This window comes from Neodiprion pinetum, chromosome 1 (genome assembly GCF_021155775.2).
Source record: "Neodiprion pinetum isolate iyNeoPine1 chromosome 1, iyNeoPine1.2, whole genome shotgun sequence".
NCBI lineage: Eukaryota > Metazoa > Arthropoda > Insecta > Hymenoptera > Diprionidae > Neodiprion > Neodiprion pinetum.
The window spans coordinates 24,717,228-24,744,092 of record NC_060232.1 but is presented as its reverse complement, the minus strand read 5'-3'; the positions used below and the strand labels follow the sequence as shown (position 1 = coordinate 24,744,092).

The 26,865-nt window shown below is 38.4% G+C and overlaps 1 protein-coding gene across 5 annotated transcripts in view; it reads left to right on the top strand.

The window, feature by feature from the left end:
- The first annotated feature begins 6,722 nt into the window (after positions 1-6,722).
- Positions 6,723-26,865, top strand: part of Lmpt (four and a half LIM domains protein limpet) — an 83,048-nt gene continuing 62,905 nt past the window's right edge. Inside the window, exons 1-2 of one of the 5 annotated variants that reach the window (XM_046636733.2) lie at positions 9,860-9,879; positions 11,030-11,109. In XM_046636733.2, coding sequence (XP_046492689.1) covers positions 11,048-11,109 — 62 coding nt within the window. In that variant the 5' untranslated portion in view covers positions 9,860-9,879; positions 11,030-11,047. Of the gene's footprint in view, positions 6,839-9,859; positions 9,880-10,987; positions 11,110-15,438; positions 16,115-25,542; positions 25,816-26,865 lie in introns of those variants that run through there. The other 4 variants (XM_046636732.2, XM_046636731.2, XM_046636729.2 and 1 more) reach the window with 4 other exon arrangements.

Genomic DNA, 26,865 nt, shown 5'->3' with positions numbered 1-26,865 from the left:
AGTTTATCAACACTAAACACCGTGAAGACGGTTTGGAACCGACGCGCCGATCTCGTGCAAAACGCCTTTTTTCACCGCACCGCGTGTCCCTCATTATTATCACGACCGCAGTTTTCCCAAGGCATCTCTTTCCCCGTCAACGTGAAAAACGCCTCGAGGGCTTATCGTCAAAGAATCACACCTTACCGGAGAACGCAAGTAAGTGCGCGCCATTTTGCATGTGTTCGATTCTAAACGTATCTGTCATCCTACGTAGCGACCACCTAACACTCCCATTTTACACCGTTCCAAGTTCCAAGCGAGATGCGAACGCCTGAGTCATTCCGTGCCATACGTCTATGCTAGGTACTAATTCTCTGACTTCGATTCTAGTCGCTGAGTTAAATACTTACTCCAGAGAGCGTCTCGGTTTGTGCTCGGCAAACGCTCGTTCTGCGTGCAGTTGCGGTTTCTTGGAAGAGTCTCAACGTCGCGACGCGTTTTATTGCTTGAAGAAAAAAAGAAAGAAAAAAAAAAAACCGTTTGTTTCTCACACTCGCAGTGTCGTCAAAAATTATCGTCTGGTTCCAATGCGTCGAGTGAAAGCTTTTTCGAGGGTAATGGGTATGTTACGGTGACGTGGTGACTAATCGATGTTGTTTCAATAGAGACGAAACTGATATCCGGTCTTTTGACAACTCAATTTACCTGAAAGATTAATAAGAACGGTAGTTTGAATGCTTCGTAAATTTTTTTCCGACGTATGACGTACCTAGGATTAAAATAACGTCATGACTTTAAATTGGACTCGACATGCGTAGAGTACTTTGTATGTTTGTTTATCATTTTTTTTTTCTCGGGAACACTTTAGTCAACAGCTCGGTATTCATTTATTTTATACCGTGACTGCAGCTGTAGAGAGTTGCGCATCTTGCCGTGACAACTTACAGTAATCCTTCGTTTTTTTTTTAAAGTAGGTACCGAGTTAAATGTGACGTGTGATTTAAAATGTGTGCAGCAATAGGAATGTCCAATTTTATAAGTGATTTAGAATTGTGCGGTGGTTAAATATCATCCTCCTAAACGGTTACGACGAATCAAACTAGGAGAGAAAAATTAAAACGTATAAACATAAAACATTGTTGAAACGGGTAAAGTAGCGGTGTGTATGCGATAAGATAAATGTTAATTTTGCGTAAACTGTAGAGCAAGTTCAATATTCATTGGCGGTGTAAAATATCGGTGCGATTCATCAAGCCGGACCACTTTTCAAGCTTATCCTGCGATCTGGACGCTGTTCTTTTATTGTGGAGGAGGTAGACTCGATTGCTTCATGGGTCCGAGACCAGACCGTAACCGTAAGCCAGTCTGAAAGCGTACCTGTGGGAATAGGAAATTCTTTTACTTGCATATTTTTGAAAATAACTGGTCGGTGTTGACTCCTGGAGTTCTCATTCTCAAGATTCTATTTTCGAGCCAGTGTTTTTAGACACTGTAAACAATAGTTTATGACTGACACCGCGATAAAAAGGAGAGAAGTAGGTAGATTCTTACCAACACAATGTACTACGCGCACCCGGGTATCTAAATTTTCTTAACATCGACGCGTGACGCATGATTGAGGAGGAGGGAATGTGTATCTTGTATTTTTATGTTCAGTTATATAATACGTACCGTCTATTCAATTCTTGTTTTTCAATACGGGCTATTCCGCGTCAACCGGATCAGTCATCTCTCAGATATTTTTTTAATTTGGCATGTGGATTGTGTGGGACGAGTTAGATTTTTGTGCCAAAGCGCGAATCTCATAATGCAAAATTCGATTTTTTATTAACAATAACAAATTAGACTCCCATTTTTTTCAAAAATTCATAACTTCGGCAAAAAATTAGATACAATATATTTTTTTTTTTCAAATTACGCGGAAAGCTCCATAGAATTTAAAAAAAAATACGAAATGGTAAAAACAAGTTGTTATCAATTGTTTATTTAACAATTAATTTTTCAAAGATTTTCAAAACAGTGACTGACACGATCAAAAAATTTTTTTAAAATTCTGACATGTTCCTTGAACTGTACTACAACCTGTGAATTAATTCCAGAGGGGTGTTTTTCTTCGTTTTCGAGTAAAAAATCATTAAAGGTGTCGATGCGCATGAAATTGCGGCCCGCCGAGTCTCTACGTAATGGCGGGCGGCCGGTTGCCGTCCACCGCTACACCGCGGTGGCGTCGCAGCGTTATTTTAGAGTCATTTTCACGATGTAGGACATGATTGAAGAATCTGAAAAAAATACTGTACCTTCACAAGGCCTGCTCAAAGCGATAAGTGAAGTTTCAAGAATGTGTTTTTATTTTAAAATAAGTAGCAAGTTATGTAATTATTATCATTTATGTGCACTCTCATGGTGTGTAACCGTTATTTTGAATCTCTGTAATAAAAAAACGGTGAAGAACACATTCCTGAAACTTCACTTATCGCTTTGAGCAGGCCTTGTGAAGGTACAGTATTTTTTTCAGATTCTTCAATCATGTCCTACATCGTGAAAATGACTCTAAAATAACGCTGCGACGCCACCGCGGTGTAGCGGTGGACGGCAACCGGCCGCCCGCCATGACGTAGAGACTCGGCGGGCCGCAATTTCATGCGCATCGACACCTTTAATGATTTTTTACTCGAAAACGAAGAAAAACACCCCTCTGGAATTAATTCACAGGTTGTAGTACAGTTCAAGGAACATGTCAGAATTTTAAAAAAATTTTTTGATCGTGTCAGTCACTGTTTTGAAAATCTTTGAAAAATTAATTGTTAAATAAACAATTGATAACAACTTGTTTTTACCATTTCGTATTTTTTTTTAAATTCTATGGAGCTTTCCGCGTAATTTGAAAAAAAAAAATATATTGTATCTAATTTTTTGCCGAAGTTATGAATTTTTGAAAAAAATGGGAGTCTAATTTGTTATTGTTAATAAAAAATCGAATTTTGCATTATGAGATTCGCGCTTTGGCACAAAAATCTAACTCGTCCCACACAATCCACATGCCAAATTAAAAAAATATCTGAGAGATGACTGATCCGGTTGACGCGGAATAGCCCATACTGGTGCGCTGACGATGAGTCGAAACGGAATTACAAACGAGAGGAATTTTCATATTGAAATGCTTCTGAAACGTCGACGAGATAAAGAATCGATAAAATATTCATGAACTACGACGAAAGTCAACCAACGGTCAAAATTTAATTCCTGGTGGTAGGTAAGTACTAAGCAGACACGAAACGCCCACGTTTCACAGATGAGATCATCGTTACGGTTCAAGGTCTTACTCATCTCTAATTCGTGCTTTTTAATCATCGGTGAAAGAGGAAAGCTAACGGAGCATAAAGGGGATGCGTAAAGTTTATCGGCAAAGTTATAATAGGACGAAAAAATTCTATCTCTGTACGAACGTGTCCGAAAGAACATCGGAGTCCAATCGTGAATCCAGGCAGCGTTGAGTTGTTGCTGGGAAAGTGAAACAGCCTTTTTCAAGTTCGGACATTGATCGCCAATTTTTACTGCATTACCGTAACGAAGTATAACGTTAACTTGCAGTTTATCGCTGTTGTATGTTATAACTCGTAACCCAGTACTTCAGCTCTCGTAATTTGCTAATCGTAAGCTTTCGGCAAAAATTCGGAGATAAGACTGTGAAGATAGTCGTGGGAAATGACGTCGCACAACGAAGCGTGAAAACGTGTCTTAGAAATTTTTCTATCAACATTCCGAACGTTTGCAGGAATACTACTCGTACAATGAAAATCAAATCCAATACAAAAAAAAAAAAAAAAGAGCTTGCACTTGAACAATTTAATTTTAATAATGATGCACAGTTGAAACATTTCGAGATCACGACGAATCAGTGTTTTGTAAAACAATTTTAAAACGGGATTTCGTATCGTGTGCGAGATAAAAAAAAAGAAGTACAGAATAAACACAGCGAAAAGATTTCTTTAACAACGAGGAATGTCAATGACGGCATTTATTCGCTTGGAATGTACGACACGAGGTCGTTGCGGCGCCGTCAATTAACTTTTAATTAATAAATAACTCGATACACGTTCTAGAAGAAACCTTACCCAGTTAATTAAGGTAAACACGCCCGTTTCGGTGGTTTGAAATTGAAACGCTTTCCTATCCTCTGAAAAAAAAAAGTGTCGCATGTCAGTAAAGCTCAGAGGAAGGAGTGAAAAGCACATTCTTAAGTGTCGATTATTTTCGTTGTAGAAAGTTATAGCAAATCGTTTCGATATCGCGCTCTCAAGATGAATCGTGCCCCCTTAACTCGAATTTATTACTCCCCCGGTTATTACATCCAACCACCTGTTTGGTGCCTCAATACTGAAACATCAGCAAGCGCGTGTGTAAGTCGTAAAAGAAAAAAAAAAAACAAACACTTCCTGGAGAAACTGACGAGGAAGCCAGATTGATTTTGTTATTGGCATTTTTTTTTTGAAGTTATACTTCTTTAGGCGCGTTATGAAAAACTGATGAGAGTGAAATTTCAAGATGCGCGCGCATCACTGTAACACAAAATTAACAGGATGAAGTTGCCCACTCAACCGAATTCATTAAGTCTCGAAAAATTTGTGAATATTAGTGAAAAAATTGTGCTAAAATACTTTTTCAAGTGCTCCAATATAATTGAGGTTAGTTATCCGTATGTATTATTTATTGATATAAATTAAAATATCATTATTTAATATAATTAATACTAAATATTATTAAATTATCAATGTTGAATATTTATTATTGGTTTTTTAATATTCACAAAATAAAGAAATAAATTTAATAGAACATTTAATAAAAAGTTCGTGACAAAAATTTAATAGATTATTTAAATATAATGTAAGACATCCGTTATTTGTTTTATTGTTTTTTAATGATGCCAAAGAAGTATAACTTCTCACGCGCGTACATAAGTACACGCACCCATTTTTTTTTTTTAATTATTTTTTTATTCATTTTCATTCGGTTGATAGATAAACAAATACTGTATTCGTAAGCACGTTCTCACTGAACTCGGATTCTCTTGATAAAATTATTACCCCAAGTATCGAAGCCCCATCGTGACTTATGGAATGTGAAACCAAAAGTGAAGTCGTCGACTTTGGTTCGCCAGTTTCCGAAGAAAGACACTTTATCGAATATATGCTTTCACGGAATAGTTTTAGCGGTTATAATATTGTCTACCTACGTATAAACATTGTACCTATACGTATAACTTGGCTAGTGTCGAGTTAGAAATCTGGAGCAGCTGTCAACTCGGTGAGGAATTGTAACGCTAATCTATTTTGTCTGAAAACAAAACCGGGGAATCTATGCAGGCTGCGTTTAGTATACCGTTGACAAATTGAGGTATCTAAGAAGCACGGAATATAACAAGATGTCAAATTCGTTCGGACCGCAAAATCACTTGAGACAACGAGGCTGCATTGAGAAACATTTCATTTGTTACAGTGACTGGAAAAATTCAGTCAAACGGGTATCGTTAAAACAACTGTTTGAATATTGTTGGAATTACGAAAAACGAGGTACGCGTAAACATTTTGCGATATCGTCGATCCTTTTTTGGCAATTGCAACGCAAAATCAGTTTCTGAGGTTTACTCGACTTTTTTAGTTAAATAAGGCTTTAACGTCAATTTATCGTTGCACAAGCATTAAATTTTCACAACAGTTACAAGAAAATCTAGTAACAGCGATCGTAACGAGAAAGAATAGCAACGGATACTAGACTTTCCGGTAACAGCTAGAAAAGTAATTTTCATTTTCTACCTAGAACTATATTTTTCGATTGTGGTAAAAAATGAAAATAGTTGAGGACTGAGCGGTAACCGGAACTAAAAATTTCTTTCGGTACGTAGCTCACTGTTATAAATGTTCGTAAATTTACTACACATAAGATAATAAAACTTCCATTACAATTTTAGTAAATTTCCAACAAAGATTTTTGGTAACGTTAACGTAATGACAAATCGGGAGAAACATTCATTGTTGGCCAATTTTAGGATCACTTTCAAGAAGTTAGCTTCTCAGAATCAGTGTATATTTTGTTCACAGTGGTTTACTAAATTTCGGAAAAGTTACAAAGGTGCGAATCGGCAGTTTTTCCCAAACATGTATCGTTACAGTAACGTTGCTAACTTCGTTCTCATTTCAGATACGCATCTGAGTAACGCCAGTCACTCGTAATCCGGCCAATTTGCCGTCTTCAAGATACGCAAACTCTCGAAAGGCATCAAATTGAAGTTATCGCGTCCTGTACTTGAGCCGCCGTCGTTCAAAGACACGCGCGATTCAATTAGCTTCAGGTGCATTCTGCGTTCGTTCTAAGATAGACTCGTGGCCGTGATTCCATGCTCGCTGCGACAAGCCTTGCCTCTTTGTTATCGGATTTTAAGTACATCTTTGAGTGGTTCGTTATTTTTGACTATAACGCCGTCGGTCCGTTGCTCCAGTCTCGCACGAGTTGTCGCCTTCGCGGTCATCAGACTGAGCTTCTGTGCTCACGCATGTGCGGATATTTCATCTCGATGTTTTTCTTTCGTGTTTTTTGAAACGTGACGATGCTTGGTCTCGGGAATCGGTAACCTTATACACCCAACGTGCCTGCCCGGTCAACTTTTTAATCCAAGTCCAAGTACGCTCGTTTTCATTTCTTCTCACGGACATTTCTGCGCGAAACGACAATCCAAGGTGTGTAGGATAATATCGGGGATGACTACGGTCAGGAAAAAGGTGGAGAGTCTATCGGAGAATAGGAGAATTAGTTCTTCTTTTCATCCGCGGGATATGCAGTTGGACAAATTTTTCTCAAGGTAAAAAGCTAACGAACATACGATATGCACGATGTGTTACATTGTTTGCAGTCTGGTCGAAAGACGGTTCGGTTAAGTGTGACGCTAAAAACATTTCACAGACGTCGACGTCATTTTGGTGTCAAAAAAAGCACCCATATTGTTGCGCATTTCACAAGGAACGGTGCGGGCTTTTTCTAATTAGTCATAGCCTAAATTTTCATCCTTAGAATTTAATTTGTACGACAGTTTTTAACTGCCTACGCTTTTGTTATTACTATTGTTTCTCTCAAAAGTAGATTAATTATTTTTACAACGATTTAGTTTGGGTTTATCGAACATAATGGACATTTCCTCGTATAACCGTACAACGCGTTTATTCGTTGTACTTTCGAAATCTTTTTTTTTTTTTATTCTGTCTTACTTTTTACCCAAGAATTTGTTTGTTTTTAACTCGCATTAAAAATAGTTTTAAATTGTATACTTTCACCATTTACAGTGTTCATATTTTCTTAAAGCGTTGCCGCTGTTTCGACCAAACTTGGTAATTCTGGTACTTTACGATCGATATTCGAAGTTACATCGGCCGAAGATAAGTCGTATCGATTTTTGTCCTTATTTTCTGCTCGATGAATGTTAATTATCAGCAATGCCGGTAAGGGATCAATTGATTCAAATGTTGCAACACAAGCTGATCATAATCTTGCTGGTTTCCCAATAAATTCTATCGAACGAGAATCAAGCATCCAAAATTTATTTGCGTATAGCATTTCTCCAAAGATATTGAAATTCCGTTACAAGTAAAAATTCAACAACACGATTCATCGAACAAGCAATGTAAGCTATTTCTCAAATTTGACGTATAGATTTTGCTGTTATCATCAAACGGATGTCCAAAAATCACCGGACGAATCAATTATGAAATGAACATTTTTATACAGAATTGTAAAATTAGTTTCCAAGTCTGAGAGCAAAAAGTGATACGAAATCGCAATCAGTTACATTTACTGCAGGAGATAATCATTAAAATTTATATTTATTGCATGAAATAATCTGGCAAACAAAAACATGTTTTCTGGCAATTTTTCTGAAAATTGCAATCGAAAATCAGCCCACGCACAACTCACCCACAGTTGCAATCTCGCATTCGTTCGAGATTGGAGTGGACGCGACCCTTTAAGATAGGATATTTACAGTCTTCGATCGTATAGCCCTCCTCTCGACATTCATCCGTCCTGCAGGTTCGAATCGTTTCAATTTTCCTCACCTCCGAGAATCCTGGGCCATATCTAACCTACGCGAGAAGTTTAATCCATTTTCGGAGGAAAATGAACTGTCTAGAACCTAGACGAAAATGTATCTTATAATTTCTGTCGGGGGTTCCTTACGGGTCAATTAAGAGGGTAGTAAACTACGACGCAGTTGGCGAAAGGGTAACCGGTGACATTTTCATCTGAGTTATGTAACCAGGACCCTCGGGAGCCACTGTGCAAAGAGCTTGAACGCAGAACTTAGACGCCCTTGGGAATATCCGACTGTCGGAGAAGCTGGTCGAGGTGCTGCTCTCCGAGGTGTCAGTTTTTTCTCTCTCTCTCTCTCTCTCTCTCTCTCTCTATATCTTTTCACGGGAATCCGCGCTTCGTTTCGGTCTTGGGCTTCGGCAGGAACAGCCCCTACTAATTGCTTTTCGATAAAATAGCGTGAAATCGCGAAACGAGTCAGCTGGATATCACGCAGCGTGCGGGAATTGCTCGAGTGGAAGAAACGCTTGGAAGTTTCGCGATTCCGAACGTGTAATATACGGTTAACCTTGAAAACCAATCACTTTACGCCTCGAGCTACCGACCCTGGTATAATGCACTCTGCGGTTAATATCGAGGCGTGGTCGTCCAATAAACAAAACAGCCAACCCCTCCAAAGCTTATCCGGTTACCACATAAAAGTTCAATAAATTTTACTTTACCTCCTCGCATGACCGACGATTCGACGTCCAACCTGCGATGTGTCTGTCAAGTTATATTAGCATGGCAATTTTGGTACTGTAGTTTCGGTATTTCAATGTCGACAAATTAAACCCAAATACAATTAGACACGCTTCAATCAAGGATGTTTCGACTAAATTTTCTTCCGTTTTTGTTCAGGCACTCATGCATCTTCATCTACGTCTATGCGTACCTACTATTTTCTACTTGTTGAGATTAAAAATAAATGAATGTAAATGATCGATGAAAATTTCAAGGCCCAATTGACACGAATTTTGCATAATCGAAGAATTCTTTATTAACGTAATTGTCTCGATCGGTCAAGACTGAATAGGACATTAAACGTTTGTACTTTAGGCTTCATTAATTGTGATCGGTAACTTCCTTAAAAATTAACTGAATTGCCGAGGTTTTCTATCAAAAAGCGAAAATTAGTCGACGTCCTATCTATCCTTATTTGTTGAGTACTGAAAATGACGTCTTAACTTCGATCTACGATCGATTTATGCCGGCACGAAGTGCGTAAAATATCACGAGGTTGAAGTTTGTAATGTCGATGTAACGATGCATTTTCACGAAAACAATCCGTTACTTTGCACGATTGACTGTAATTCAGTAATCTTGAGTCAAGAAAAATGCACTCATATTACTGAGATTAAACTTTTCCAAAATCGTTGAAAAATGACAAATCAATGGTTCGTGTTTCGTAGCATTGTAATTTCAATATTGTAAAAAATCAACCCATACTGTCCCGTTTTCTGCCTGTACAAAATTTGCAATACAATTGCGTGCGGCATGCAGTCGTTCCGCCGCCAATCTACGAAGGGTATCGTCCTCCCCGTCAGATATTACATGCACAGCCTTGTTAATTACGCTTCCAGCAAGGCGCTCACTCTTGTAAATACGACCACAAACACTCGGATCCCGCTCTATTCTCGGGTTGATTAATCGCGAGAAATAAATAATCGCGATTCGGAGGAAGTGAGCACGCATAGGCGTCTCGCCGCTGTGAAGAACCGTATTTATTGTTAGTAGGCGTGAAAATTCCGTCGACGAGTAACGTCAACGCGCACGCGTTCGGTACGTCGAACATCTTCGATGGTCCTTTATTTAGTCCTTTCCGCGAGTTCATCCTTCGTCGCGACGCTTGCAAACCCGGTGCGATAATTTTGGAAAAATTAAAAAAAATTTTGTATTAAAAAACGCGCGTATGTTTACAAAGAATTCGAGACAGCGCTGCTGTAATTACTAGTCTCGAAAAAGTGCAAGTTAACGACACGTTTAGACCAAATTATTGACCCTCTTATTTTACAAAATTATAAATCTACGGGACAAAATGTAAATTTTTCCATGACTAAAACGAATTGCTGGACGGTTGGAAACTTCAAATTAATTTTTTTTGTAATTTTATAGCCAAGTATCAAACTGATACGACCAAAAAACGGTCAATAATTCGGACAGGGTCAATAACTGGTACACTCACCTTACAAATCCCATCTTTTTGCGGCAGTGATTCAGGCTTTTTTCACGAGGTCAGAGGTCACGTGCCGTGGCAATTGAAGCAGAGACTAGAGCAGAGACGCGGTCGCGTTAATTGACATATTCCCGACGTAACGTTGGCATTCATAAAAGAGGTTCGACGCCGCTGTAATGTTGAAGTGAAACCCCACGGTATCGGCATACATGCACACGGGGTTAATGTAGCCTTAACCTCGGAGCCGGCGTCGAGTCTAGGCTATGATCTAAATTCCTCTTCTTCGGCGAAGGTGCTACGCGCTCTTGACTGCCTCGTCGCGTGTTTACCATTCAGTTGAAAAAGGCGTATCGCATGGGGTGGATTCACCGCGTTGTTCCTGAAAGAATAATCCCCATTTTCGTAGACCCGACGGTCCCCTCGTTGGTTGTTTTCTTCTTTATTTTAATTTATTTATTTATGTTATTTATTTCTTGTTCTTATCCTTCCAAATACACTAATCTTCGTCGAGATTGGATAATACAAGATCGAGATTACAGTGACGTACGTAGCGATATTCACGCAGTGTAAGATTGTGTACATGACGTAGATTCATGGCTGAAATGATACCGAATTTATGATAATAATAATTGAAGGTGTGATTTAACGTTCGACGTGCGTAGCTTTGTTTACTTTTTGTTTTTATTCTTTAAATGTCACTTATAATCGTGGCGTGCTGTTGATGCGATCATGTTTGGCTCCGGTGGTGGCTGGGAGAATTGGAAACGGTCCGGAATGGTTATGGATGTCGAGTCCAGCAGCCCCCAGATATCCACATATTGCACTAACACTCATAGGTGAGTCGTAGCCGATTGTTTAATTCAATTCGTTGTGCAGAGTAATATCGGTTTAACGATATACTTCGGATGTTATCTTACTGGAAAACAGACAGGCGGCGGATCATGCGCGTTACAAAACTGTCATTGGCGCAAAATTTATCGCATTTATTCACTCGGTTCTATTAATAAACGTGACGAAGTCACTCGCATCGCGTGCAACCTTCTCGAATGAAAAAAAAGAAGTTATGTAAAATAAAATTATGTTACATACATGTACATACATATACGCGATAAAACTCTGTTTATAATGCTAAATTTTAAACGAGATTAAGTTTTTATAATATAATTTTTGTCCGTATTGCGCGTTTTCAGTTTATCGCTTGCGAAAGTTTCTGCAATTTTTCCAGTATTATTGAACGGTATCGTGAAGATTGTAATGTAACAATATCTTCGAGTCTCGTGTTTGCTGTAGCTTTTTGTAGCTTTTTGTCAAACGGTAATGCGTCGAGTGACAGCGACGTTTAACGATTGTACACAAAAGCATATGGTGGCCTGATTGAGCTGAGAACAAATACTCTCTCCGAGGAACTGACTGTGAGCCTATCCTGACAAACACACCCTGTGGTTGATAGTCTTGACATCCCTGGAGGTTACGTTGTTCGAGCATGGTTAGTGTACGACTTTTAATCGGAAACAACAGCTGCCCAAGCTCAAGAGTTCGATATTATTATCGAAATTGTTTATTATCTTTGATTAATCATTTCCACAAACTTATTTATCACGCGGAATCCTCTAAATTTGGTACAGTAATTAAATTATCATGCTAAGACGACAAAATAGCTGATAAAAACTTGATGAAATTAATTAGGATGTACACAACTTAAGAAACGCTTGCAGAAAGTCTTGCCAAGAAATATACCGACTGTTAAGTATATTTTACATTTTTACTTTCGTTTTCAACAATTACTCCGAAATCTATTTAACCCTCAAGAGGCGCACTGGATAATCATTATTACGATTATCTTACTAGTATTTAAACATACGATACAAATTGTTATTTCGTATTACGGTGATGTGTAATGTCTGTTATTACTGCGAAGAAAAACGGAAATTAATATTTTCCTGCTAATTTTTTTATCTGTGTGATGTTTGAAAAATGTTCATTTTAACTAAAGCAACTTTGATGGCAATCCGAACTTGAAGAAAAAAGTATTCTTGTAGATTAAACGGTAGTGCAAAACGTTCCTGCACCATTGCGGAAGAATAATTGAAGAACAACACAATTTTTTAAACCAAAAATTAAAAAATTATGTCCGATAATTAAATAACCATACGAAACCATTTTTTCAGTGTATAAACTAGCTCTTCACTTGCTATTAATCTCGTCTCACGCTCTACGGACTAAACTTTGAACTAAAAAACAAGCGGCCGCCTAAAAGTCAGTAATTACCTACCGCGCGATAAAAGAGAGAATTTGAATTCAACTTTGTGCAGTGCAGGGACTTGACCCTTTGAATCACTCGTTATTGTGCCGAATCAACTTTTGTAACAAGATAGTATTTCGTGGTTTTTGGGGTCGCAGATTACAAATCAGGAATCAAATTTAAAAAATTCAAGACGGTGGATCCAATATGGCGGACGAAAATTTCAAATTTGCTTGAATACGTTCAAAAAATTCTATGCCGGAGTTTTCGGGGTCGCTGATTGGATTCGCTCTACTAAATTTTCGAAATCTGATTACAGATTCGCAACCAGTGACCCCGAAGTCGAATTTGAAAATTTCGTCCACCATATTGGATCGGTCATCTTGAATTTTTAAAATCTGATTTCAGACTCGAAATCAGTGACCCCAAAAACTTACACGTATGTAAAACATGCGTACTTTTTCGGAAATAAATAATGCATTCAATCATTCCTTCTTAGCAATAATAATTTACATTATATCGCAATAATTTCTCTCGAGTATTGAAAACCTATTAATATATTATCATAAATAGGAAAAATCGCGAAGAAGTATGCTGAAAAGTTCTCCGAAGGTACAAAAAAATATACATAGAAATAGATGGTAATACTCATCACTGTGACTCGAAGGGTTAAGAAATCGCAGGATGCAAGGGCTCTTATCTCGCGGAATCTCATAGTTCGACTGCAACCTTGGAAACGTTCCGCACTAGGCTTACTTTTAGAAACTGATCTGAAACACGCTCTCGGAAGACACGCATTGTACATATATAGTCAGTCTTTGCCGCACGAACGAAACGCTCGAGCTACTTTCCCTGCACGTGAACAGTACCCTGCATTCTAATTACACACGCGTTTCTCGAAACATCCCGTCTCGTCTGACCGGCGAGTCTGATCACGATTCCCATCCGTCTATTTACGAATGCTGGCAAAAGCATTTAACCATTTCACGGGTCGTTACACTTCTGGTGATTCGCTAAAGATTTTTATTAATTTACGGCCGTTTTATAATTCCAACTTTGATTTTTGTCCAATATGACTTGGAAAAAGTCGTGAATTGATTTAAGAATTTCTTGCGATTATTATCGCAATTTTTCTGAACGATTTACGACTTTTTGAATTTTCTTGCTCGTGACTGTGACCATTTCGTTCTGAATTTCAGAGTATTTGAACACACTTGATTTCAAACTCGCCCAGGCGTAAAATTTCTTCGCAATATCACGCGATAGTTTTTTACAAATTTGTATTATTTCGTCGTAAAAAAAAAAAAGAAACAAGTCGTAAACAGAATAAAAATACCAAAAAATCGTCTTTAGTTCGATAGTCGATAGTTTGATTCAACTCTTTTTAGTGTTAAGATCAAACCATTCCCATTTTTAACCAAATTTTAACTGTACAATGTATTGGATATTATGATTTGGGAGTACAACGTTTTACATCAACAAGTCTAGAATTTAACACTCCTCGAAAATCTGCAATTCAGGCGGAATTGATAAAAACTCTAGCTATTCACTCTTTAGCTTGTTATTCGTGCGTGCAAAAAGTTTTGTCAACGTCGAAGAATATAATGACACGAGCTATTCGTTTTGTGGGATAAATTTTGTCCAACATTTGATCAAACGATCCATTTCAACACCAAATTTTTGAAAGTCGACCGTACTTTTTTTAGGCCATGCAGCCTGCTGAGAGAATGGTTGGTAGATAGGGGGGCAGGAGGGGGGGGGGGGGAGGGTTCACGTCTTGAGATAACGAAGTTATTCATTTCTGATACGGCTATCGCATCAGCTGCCGTAACAGCAGACCAGTCAGAGTCCGAATAAGCGTTGAAGCTGACGTATCGTTAAAGTGTAATAATAATGTAAGTCTACGTGAACACAGATAATATTATTATAGCGAAAAAATTCGCTCTCCCGTGTGAACAAGTGGGGAATAAATACAAAATGAAGTAATAATAAATTACCTGCAATAAAACGTGAAACGCTGTCGGGATAATCGAAAAGTGTATATTATCAGGGAACTTCGTTTAGTGAGGTGAAAAATTTTCTACGAACGCATGACACGATCTCCCGCAAACATTGTAGAATTCGAAACGTTCGTCGTCATAACAGAAACATTCGATGTTTACAAGCTGTAAACAGAGGTTCGCGAATATATTTATGTATGTATGTATATACGGTTTCAGCGTGTGATGCATTTATCGGAAAGTAAATAATTAAAATTCCAAAAGTGTTTATAATCCGTTGAATGATTTAGACAGCGTAGTAGTTACAACGGCAAAACAACCGGTTCGTTGCAGGGTAAAATTATGAAAGAAAATCCGAGGATAAAGGCCGCCCTAAAACAATAAGGCGAGTAAACAAGCTAAGGCTGGATCGTCACGCTTACTGCGGATAGTAAGTAGCTCCAGTTATGTACGAACATGTATGTACACGCATTGGCGTATATTATGACCGTAAAGTAACGAGAGACGGCCACATAGCATTAAACGGAGACGTCGGACGGCATAGTCAGTTGTATGTTGGACTTAGCACTGGGAGCAGCAACAAGTTCACCGGTAAAGCATCGAGTCACGTGGCGGTTTAATTACACGGTAAAGAAAACAAAAAAAAAAAAAAAAAACTTGCCAATTGATGCAAAAAAGAAAAAAAGGAAGGAAGAGAAGGAGGAATGGTACAAGTGTACGGACGAGGCTCGAACCGCAACGTGTTTTACTGTAAGATCGTTCGTCCGTAGTGACGCTTCGAGTCCGTGGATAGAACCAAGTGCATGTCGCTTAATTGCGAAGCGCAACGTACATCTGGTATACATGTGAGGAAATCTAAGCTCTCTTCTTAACAAGGTTAGACTAACTCGATTTACGGATATAGTCGCGGGTGTGTCGTGTGTCTTTTTATCAGGCCAGTATTTTCTAGTCTCAGTCTTTGGTTTGTACGAGTAGAGTCGTCACTGTCACACACACACACACACATACGTAGAGGCCCGGTTTGAAGAAGACTACAACGGTAGTGCTCGATCAGCAATTTTAGCATGCGAGGACAATCGAGGTCTTTTATCATTCAGTACACCTGTCACTTGGTTACATGCGTTACTTTTCTAATTTTATTCGTGATGATATCTAGAAGAATCGTAAACGCGCTTCTGAAGAGTGAATCATTGGTGTGATTTGACTGTGTTCGGTTCGATCGTTCGATACGCGTTCGTGCTTGTAACGCAAGTGTCGTGACATTGTTGCACTCCAATCCACGTCGTAGGGATTGATAATAATCGGCGTACCCGCACGTGTTATTGGAAACTGTGACTCCGGCCGCCGGACCATGGTCTGGGACAACACCCAGGTGTCGGTGCTGGAGGTTACCCAGGTAAAAAAGAAAACGCCGAGGTTTCCATCCAGGGAGAGAAACTTCGCTGTACGAAGACGAGGTCTGCGTCAGTCGGGAGGCGTTAGCGTCGGCGTTTGTGTGGGTGCTTCACCGATGCCCACAACGCCTGAGAATCGCTCCAGCATCGCCTACGCGTTCGAGGATTCGGGTAACGACACCGAGAACGCCGATAATGGCAGCACGTAAGGCCCTCTTGCTTCTTTCTTTTCAACCTCGCTTCTCAAAATTTGTTTATTATTCACACTCCGACTTCACCGCGAACAGATTACAAATTTCCAGCCCATTGGTCAACGTCTAGAACCATAGAACCAAAGTTTGACGAGGCCAGGGTCGCTTTACAAGCTCGTGATGGAATTGCTGGCCTCTATGTCAGAGTCGGGCACGTCTCTTGAGCACGTGGCAACCGGCGATATTCTTTACAAAGGCGACGAGTTTGTCTAGTGAATCATCGTCGATCATCAGACCAGGTACTCCTTGGCTCTGGCTGATCTTGAGGTGTCGCGTTGCTTTCCATCCATGAGGCAAAATTTCTCTCGAAGCGAACGAAGAAGCTCTTCACTGTGTCTTGGACGATAGGTCGATATTGCACCTTTACACTTCGGTATTACGAACCGTCTCTAATCTATACCTGGCAGAAATGTCTTTGTCTTCGGCCAGATGTGCACTTCCATTGTTCGCCAAATTGTAATTGCTTCTCGCCCACTTTAAAACCCATGTAGTGTCAGTCGGTGTCAGCGGCACTCCTATCGTCTGATGTACGTTGTGTAGGTGAGGTGAGGAAAAAGTTGACAGTTCGGAACTGACGAACGTGAGGTTAGTTTTTTACAGGAGGTTAACGAATCGAGAACTACGCGAAGTTTAAACGTGATCGGGATTACGCCTTTTCGACTTTCTTGCAGGAATTATTCAAAGTCGTTTGACGAAGCACTTCGAAGACGCCAGAAGCTACGACGCTAAGTTATTTCAAGCTGTTGAAAAGTGCGATGTGATAAGTCATATAAAATCCTGCGACATCATTCCAAAGTTATTTATAATCGCTCGACTAATCGGCCAGAGTTCATCCAAAGTTTGTGTCTGTGACGTTGTCGATCTTTCTGTAAAATATTTTCACATACGTCCGAGATAGTGAAAACTGAAGTAATTAGGATGTATTTCTTATTTTTACAACCAAACAAAAATTCCACCGTGTAAAGCGAATTGAAATTTACAAAAATATCAGGTAACTCGTGATAAAATGTATCCACCGCATTCAACGTGTTACAAAGTTATTGAGATTTAGTCGCATACGGTATTCACGATTATATTTTTTAACAAACAAAATACTACATGATTGTTTTTCGTTTTTCTGCTTCCGTACGCGTGCGAGAAATGAAAATCTTTTTCATGCGAAGACTCAATTGTACCAATATTCACGTAATGGTCCAATAAACAGTTGAGGGTTACGCAAGGTAAAAAATTAACTTATTAATTTCGAGAATATAAGTTTATATATATATATATATATATCTGTATTTGTAAGGATAACTGCGTGCTAATAATTGTTTCAATCATGCAAATAAAGCTCGATGCATGGAGATAAATTATAGACAGTGCGGAAGGCACGCGTTTATGTAGTACAGAGTTGACCTTCCAAGCCGGAAAAATAACGGAGACCGTCCATTTTGATGCATCTGTCATTTATCAACCTGAATCATGATGTAACGTTGTACCGTACACGGAATAATCATCCATCTTCTTGTGCCAACCTCGGGAATACATACATATATATATAATAATATATATATAGTCTTGAGCTCGGTTGGCCTAAAGTCGAAAATGAGAGTAATAATAAACGTCAAAAGATTAAGTCGAACGAAATGAAATTGAATTAAAAAATGGAGCAGCTGCTGTAACAGCGTGGCCAACTGAATCATGTTTTACCTTACCTACCTTGCTTATATTACTGAAATACTGCGCGGGAGAGAATTTCATTCTAAGTTCTAATTCAGGGCATTCTAAGTCAGTTGGACTAGGGTCTGACTCTAACGCTCTTGGATTTGGGCCGCGATTATTATATTGTTGTTCTAACTATAAAAATTTTTTTCGGATTTTTCCAACACACCTTGACGCCCCCAGAGCGCCTTAAATAATGATGTTTTCACAATGATTGCAACATTTTTTAAAACTACAAATAAAAGTACATTAATTCTGTGTTCAAAACCAAAAATATTCTAACCAAAATTGAAGTGGACGGGAAAGACGGTAATTTTTTATTTATTTTTTAACTAAGTAATAATTTTCGCTCAGTCATTTTGATTTGTTTTCTATTATCGAGGTTCGATGTATCTTCTCTGATCCAAAAACAATCCATGAATTTGAATTAAAATTCAAAATTGAAAAATCAAACCACTAAAAAAAAAGAAATGACGTTGAATTATGAATTTCTTTTAAATTTCAAACAAAATCTACAGATTGTTGACGTATTAGGGAATATATATCGAACCCTGTATCTTAAAAAAAGGAAAGATCAAAATGACCCAAAAAAATTATTAATCAGCCGAATTAATGAAAGTTACCATTTTACCTGCACATTTCGATTCCGGTTGGAATATTTTTGGTTTTGGCCACAGAATGTATGTAATTGCTTCATAATTTTTACAAATGTCGCAATCGCTGTTCATACGTCGTCATTTAAGGAGCTCCGAGGGCGGCGGGGTGTATTGAAAAAATCTGAAAAAATTGGGATGATTTTTATAGTTGGAACAATAAATGAAAAAATCGCGGAACAAATCCAAGAGGTCGAGAGTCAGAACCTAGTCCAATTGACGTGGAATATTCCATACGGATACCTCGGAATATCTTCCCTAACTACGGACTTGAACAATCTACCAATTCAATTCGCAATAACGGTGTTGCGAAATTGCGAACCAAAGATAAGATTTCGGTGTCATGTACTGTGATTATTCGTTACTCGTCGAGCTGTAGCTTCGACATATTATGCGTCACATTTATTTCATTATGTTCACTGCGTGTAATAAGCGCTATTCGAGAAAGACTAGATCATGAGTTTTACACGGTCGGTCGGTTTCGTTCTCCATTTATCGTATTTAAACAGCGAACAACATTCGACATTCGTTTCTCGTTGCGTATCGCGTGATTACTTTACGTAAGATGCTTTTTAATCAACGAATCACTAAACCGGCCTTGCTTAATTAATACGGACAAGTTCTTCTTGAACCTTTTCGTCACTGGCGTACCGTAATCCATGCGGAAGATGACGTCCAAGGTAAGGCGGTTTCATTCAGTAATCGCTATAATTAAACAAAACTAGAATTTTACTCGCACAACTTGCCTCAGACTCGCGTCATCTCACATTCACACATCTCCATTATATATTATACCTGAACTCCGACGACGCGACGTCTAATTTCGTACGCCGCGCAGAAGATTAAACGGATTTTATAGGTCCCGAGAAAGTGTCTTGCTTGCGCGACGCTTGTATACCCTTTACACCTTGTCTCTCATATTATACGTATATATACAGGTATACCCTGTCCTTCGACTTTCTAAAGAGAGACGCGGTATTGCGAGAGAAAAAACTTGCTTCGTGGATTATTAAATTAATGCGCTCAATTGCAGGCGATCAGACTTTGCAAGAGGAAGAGAAAATGTTATTATCTTTACAGCATATTTTAATCGATTACCGTATTAATGTTGTACGAAACGATTGCTAGTATTTGAAATTTTATTACAATGAAATTGAAGCTCGAAAAATGAAAGACCTCGTTATGATAGAAAGAAAGATAAACAGCTCGATACACGTACAATGTCACTTAACAATTGGCTAGGACTCGGTTACTTTATAGTTCTATTTGCCGCCAACTCATCGTTTTCACTGATTCTATCAGGCAGACTGGATAGATGAATTGACGTACTTTGCTAAACTGAATTAACGCGAGCATTCTTTGAAGTGTTGAGAAAATCTTTTGTAAATTCTTACCGTGAAAAGCGTTTTTCAGTATATTCTCTGCGGGTTTTGTTTTTCTTATCTGCGCATAAAGAAGGAAATACCTTGTTAAACTAGTTCGAAATAAACTGTGCTTCGCAGACTTGTTGGACGCTGCTGCATTTGCTGAGAATATCCGTGTATAATTCGTACTTCCAAGTACGTAGGTGATTACTGCGATGCACGTTTTCCTATTCAGCCACACTATATTTGTTTGCGTATTTACTCGCGGTACGGTTTTGCGATCCAAGGAATCGCCTTACGCCAAATATAAAGTTTATTAGGTCATTCTAGGTGGACTAGAATAGGATTCGAAGTTGGAACCTAGCTGAACGTCCGGAATGACGGATGAGCGTGATGGTACGTCGTGACTCAAGTCAACCATCGCAATACGAATCACGAGTTTTGGCCACACGCTCTAGGATTGGTCGTTAAAATAAAGTTTCGAGTAAATATCCACTTGCGGCGATTTCTGACTATATCTTGCGATACGTGATTCTTTTCTACGCATCCTTTAATGTTATTTTTTTGCGTACCTCAACCTTTCGTTCGAATCAACCTCGACGGAACGTTCAATCTGTCGGTGTAAATATCGAGTTCTAATAACAAATGAGAATAATTCCGGACAATTTTTTGTTTCAATTTCACCGAGTATTTATAGGAGAAACTTTGAGTTTTCCGTGAAACATCATCGATTGAAAGTTGAATTCAGGCACGAACACATATTCGTCAGGTCTTCTTACAATTATTGGCTGGCTTAAAATTTTGCCTTCCAACCGTTTTGCAGTTCGTTTATTATGAATAACGAACGACTCAAATACTCAAGTTTAATAATGAAACTTTGTCCTCTGTGTCTGAATGTCTTTTATCGCTAGCTGACTTTGATCTTCTCTTATTTCGAGTCTCATTTCTGACTACTGTTTGTAGGTACGTGTCGTTAAAAAGATTGAAACTGAGGTAGTCGAATTCAGAGGATGATTGGAACGATGAGCTTAATCGAAAAATATAAATTTTAGAGTATCGCAATTAATGTAAAAAACTGCAACAACGGATAGAACATACGTCCAAACACGATTTACATTCTTCTTACAATTTTTCAATTTCCAACAACTTTTCCAACGTAATAACAGATCTCATTCGATGCAAAACAGTAATTATTTTTCCTCCAAACGCACGTTCCTCAGTTGAAAATAAAAACTGTTCCACGTCTACCTCGCTTTGTTCTAATGATTGATCATTGTTACATCCATGCCATCCATCGTGCCCTTTCTCACGATAGAATGCAAAAACACATTTTTGATTTATCTGGATTAGGTGCCGGATTATATTCTCAGGACATTTATCGTTGCGCCAATAAAGAAGAAACGCCGATACAGTATTCGAGAATAAAACCGGTCTATTTATTTGATCCGGAGCGTAACTCGCGGAAGTTTTCAACTACGAAGGCGTGATTCTCCGGCTTTTAGGGTTCGAGCAATTTGGCAAAGCATCGTTTTCGAACAGGATGCTCAAGCCGTGTGAATGATGTCGTGTTTATGCTGGCGTGTCGTGTAAGTGCTAAAACACGCGAGTAGGTACACAGAATACACCGACTGAAAAGAAAAGCAAAGAAAAGCTCTCCTATAGTTCTTGCCAAGCTTCTGTCACCCTCCTGTCAGATTGTCAAAACGTCGGAGTCGCCCGGGCGTTGCAATATCGGTCGATCTTCTGCGCAGTTGAATTACCAAGAAGCTAAAACAGCTACCAAAGTTTAGAGCCTTTTTTGCCGAAAATAAAACTCGCTCGTCGTGGATTATTAAAGTTGATCCAACTGCTATAGTTACAATTATTCATAGCCTCCGACGGTGAAAAATAGATGCGAACCATCTGGCGATTATAGTGAATTCTGATGAAAAATTTTTCTTCGACAATGTTGTTCCTAAAAAACCGTGAATTGTTTTCTCTATAACTGAGACTAAAACTGTAAATAATAGTATTATTTTTTTTTATTTTTTTTTTGTTTTTACTCTTCAGTGTAAGAAATTCACCGATCTATTTTCCTTGTCCACCAAATTCGAGTCAACTGATACCTAACTCGTTCCGTTAGGAAACTTCGGCGGACGTGCAGATTTTTTTCCTCCACACGAAAATCAAGAATCGACCAACTTTCGCCTCTATTCAAACCTCGTTTGTGACCGGACTGCAATTATTGTCCGTCTGAGCAATCATGTCGGCATGCAAGTATTCATTAGCTATGCCGTGCATGCAAAATCTAGGTTGAACGTGTTCGAAAAGTTCCTTGACTTCTCCGCGGTGGAAGGGTTAGGTCATGTTAAGATTGCGCCAGCTGGAAGCCATAGCCAATGAGCGTAACGAGTATGCGGACACAAGCAGAGACTTAATCCCAAGTATACGTAAATATAATAACGATCTGCCGTATGGATGGGATTCCGTTGGCGTCTCATCGACGTTAATTCTTGCGGCTTGAAATGCGAGACAAGAACTTTCAGATTCATAGGTTATATCGATATATATACGTCAGTGTGGTCCTTAAAATGGTTATTTTTGAATTTTGACCGTCTCACCCCCCAAATTGGCTCCAAATAATTCAAAAAAATTTTTATAGTCAGGTTTCTTGGATCGCTGATTACGAATATAGTCACGAAATTTCGAAATTTAAAATGGCGGATCCAACATGGCGATACCAAGTGACTTTTGGGATGTTTGTCCGCCATTTTGGATCTGTCATTTTGAGTTTCGAAGTTAACCTTCACTTTTCTTACACCGGGAGAAGGGATTTTTTCGGTGCAAATATTTGTTCTGTTCGAAAAATGATGACAAATAACCAACAGACTGTTTGGCAACGTTAGTGTAAGTCCCGTCGAAATATGGGAAGAAATTTGGCCACATTGCAGTTTTGTATCAGCAATTACAAGCGTTGTGTCTATTTTTAAACTCTGCTGTGAACTATAACGTATAAAAAATGATGATTAATTGTAAATGAAATAGTTCTGGGCGTAGCGTTTTCTCGCAACTCGAGCCGAATAATTGCAGCGCAGTTTTTTCCAACAGCAACCGCAAACGTTCGCACCGAAATAAAAGAATGAGCTAAGCAACGCGTGAGCGCGAAATAAATCGCTGAACTTATGATTTTGCTCGAGAATATTGATGACGAAAATAGTCGGTATTTTTCGCTGTAAAACAATAAGAATTAAGGCCTTTATGAAAGGTCTTTGCTCGATTTGCTTCGGAAAGTTGTATCGCATTGAATTACACGCGAGCAGGTGGAACAATAATACCTGTATTATTGCAATAATGTTATTGCTGTAAGATTGTTTTAGACACATTCCTGACATATCCAACTTTGGTCACAATAGGAGTTACAGATATACGTTATGGTTTATACCGATTCGGCGAAACATGTTTAACTAACTTGGTGTGTTTTTTTGCCGCTATTGACAGAGTTCAGGAACGTGTTTTGAAAGTTGGTTAGAAAGTCTGAAACAGAAAAAAGTTACCCAAACAGTAAGGAATGAACAATAAATCAGAAAAGGAAAAGAAAATAATTTCCCTTCACTTGGAATAAAAAGTAGTCATTTTAAATTTTTCAAAAGTCGTAGAATGTGTGGTTCAAAAATTGATTCGAATTGTTTAATGAAAAAGTTTGAAAAACTGTTACTCGATAGATTCATATTTTTGTATGCTCATGTGGACAATGAATAATGATTTTCATTCTTTGCGTTAAATGTTTGATAGCATCTGTAATGTTAGTTTTCACATTTTATGAAGTATTGTACTACAAATTACATGTTATTTGCTAATAGAGGCGGATATTCTAAGAACAAAACAATGTTTCAATTTCGAATACCGATTAAATGTCTCACTGGCAAATTTATTGACACTCGTTATCGCAAATCGAATCGTTAACATCATTCATACGTCGTGTTGAATCTGCGTATACAGTGACGTAGATTCGCTACAATAATGGCATCGAAAGAAATAAGATAATACACGTACGTATGTACTGTGAAAAATACAATAGATGAAAGAAAAACAACATATAATACATTTGCGTCACATCGGGGCCCCATCTCAAAGTTATTACATAAAAATATGGATAAAACAATTACGAATGAACTTTTCGCGCATCCTTCTTCTTTCATGTAAATCTATCTACCAACTCTGCATATATCTATACATACATATTATTCGTTCTCACGGAAAAATTATCACGTGTCTGCAGCGTGTGAAAAAATTCTGTTTTTCTTGCTTGATTTTGTTCTCCGGCGAATACTGAAGCTGACGATGTGAAATTATTTAAGGAGTATCACGCAAAAGATGACGTACAATTTTAAACTTGCAGCTAATCGCAAGTTTTGCGATCCACAAAGAAACAAAATGAAAAGAAATAAAGAGGAGACAAATCGAGGGGGCATTCAGTTGGAAATAAAATGAATGATTCAAATTTATTAGCATTGATTTTGAGTGATTTCTACAGTATCATGTGATTTCCATTGATTTTTGAACGTTCTGAGCGATTTGCAGTGATTTCCGAATAGGATAGAATCCCAGAGTACATCACCCAGGCTACTGAGAAATCATTGAAAATCGATGCAAGCACAAATGGTGGATAAAAATCAGTAGTATGTAAATAAATTGAAATCCAACGGTTTTAATGATTTTCATCTTTATCACGCGATTGCAATGATCTTCAATGATTCTTAGTTGTTTCAAAAATTATTATAACGGTCAGTGAAATTCCTTTGACTCACTATGTGAATTCCGACTAGTAAATTAATAACTTCTAAAAGTTCTAATATTCATTCTAACAAGGTATGGAAATTCGAAAATCAAAATTTTGAGAAATACACCTTGAACTCTTAATGGTTTTATAGAAGTATGAGAATAAAACTGAACTGCAGTCTTCTATTTTAAAAAAGTTTGACGTGCTTGGTTGCGAACCCTGACTGCTAGCTACAGCTTCGTCGAGTGAACAATTCCAGAGACGTCGACTGAATACTGTTGAAGCCGTTTACCCTAACGGGGTCTTGTATGTCTTATGGGATTGTACGTTAAACAGCTTGCGCTGATAACGTAGACCCAGACCCACTTACCCACCGAGTACTGGTCACAAAAATTTTCCCAAGGACGATCGTCTAAAAATTATTCCTTCAACGCCAGAACAAAAAAAAAAAAAAAAAATCTAGTTTCAATACATTTGAAATGTAAAAAAGTTCACCAAGTTACGAAAACCCCATCGCAATAAAAATACAAAAACAAATCAAGTAGGTATTATACTTCCAGTCTCTTTCGTGAAATCAGGAAAGAATCCCGAGCCCTACGATCTCTCAGCAAGTAGATAAACCCCGTCAAATCGAACCGCGTTGTATTTTTTTATCGAAACGATCACACGCGTTCGTGTCACGTGTGGTCCCGTGTAATAACAATATCCTCAAGTTATTCCGTCAACGCCGGAAGGAGAAAAACGAAATCAGCATTCGTATCGCGCGCCGTTTTTCGCCCGCGAATATTCCACGGCTGCGCAGCCGAGTGACTCCGATGCTCGCCGAGCGGCGCCGACGATCGCCGCGCTTCATGGCGCCAGTTTGAACGATGCCTTTACTGCGGATGCACTCCCGACGCGCACCCACCTCCTAGGCCTCGGGAAAAAAGTGACAGAACGACGACTATCCTCTCTGCCCTTAATACCGATAACGACCAGCGGCGGAATATTGAGAGTGAAGTGCGAACGCTAAAAATAATTTCTTCGTGCAAAACTGACGTCGGGGACGCGACGCGACATTCGCATTCGTTTAAGTTACGTACACCTAACTAGTATCCTCGTTTTCTCGCGGATGAAACCATTTGTACAGCTTGTAAGCTAACAAGTGAAGTGGTGACAGTTTGTTCTCCTCTCGGGTTTGTGCGGTCGTCTCTTTTACCTTACGCTTGTAACAATTTATTTTATTCTCGCCGTTTCGTTATTTTCGGTCAAGATTAACCTGCCTCGTTATTTTTACTTTGGAATGTTCATGACCGTGCGCATTTTATATTATATATTCTCTTTTATCGAGACGTTGACACTTTCGAATGTGTTGTAATTACGATTTTCTTTTTTTTTTGTTGTTCATTAACACGCGTACATCGTTTCTTTCGATCAGAATATGGGATAAATGTATCTATAAGCCGTTTAACTTTGACTTACGACGAGTAAAAAAGGAAAGAAAAAAGTCTGTCGGTTACTCGCAAATTTATATCTCGAGCACTGACGATTAACGAGTTTGTTTACAATAACCAAATTTATATTACATATATTATACTCGCGGACTAATCTCTCAACGAATATAATATAATATATTAAAGTATTCATCGATTATAAAAATCAACCGATAAACGGTTTCGTACGTGATGCAGGTTTTGACGACGATGACGAAGATATTTGCACAACTGCGCGTTCTATCGTTGGATGAAATATACAATATATTTTTTCACGATAAATGAAAAGAAGAAAGAAAGAATTTCTTTTTTCTTCAATTTTCTAAAAAGTAACGTTCCGCGGACGGTCTCACGGCTCTGGAATGCATCTTGAATTTTTTTTTTTTTCTTTGATCTTTTTTCATACTTCCCTCGTAACTGTTGTATTATACGTAGGTAATATATTATAATCTGGATGACTATGTTAATTGGAACTCAGCCGTCGCAAATAGACAAACAGTTATATCGTTCACCGGTTATTATACGCGTGTGTGGTTCAAGATATTTTGCGTCCATAATTGTCGACGTATAGGAAGGTGCAAAACGAATACAATTAATATGTAATGTAATTCCAGACGTATGTACGTATCGGGTGTAGTACGGGATAAACGAGAGACGCTGCTTAGAGGCGATGAGTAATGTTTGAAGGATAACTTCTTTTTTGTCATTTTCACGCGTTTGTTCACTAAAATGGGCGATTTTCCGACGCATAAA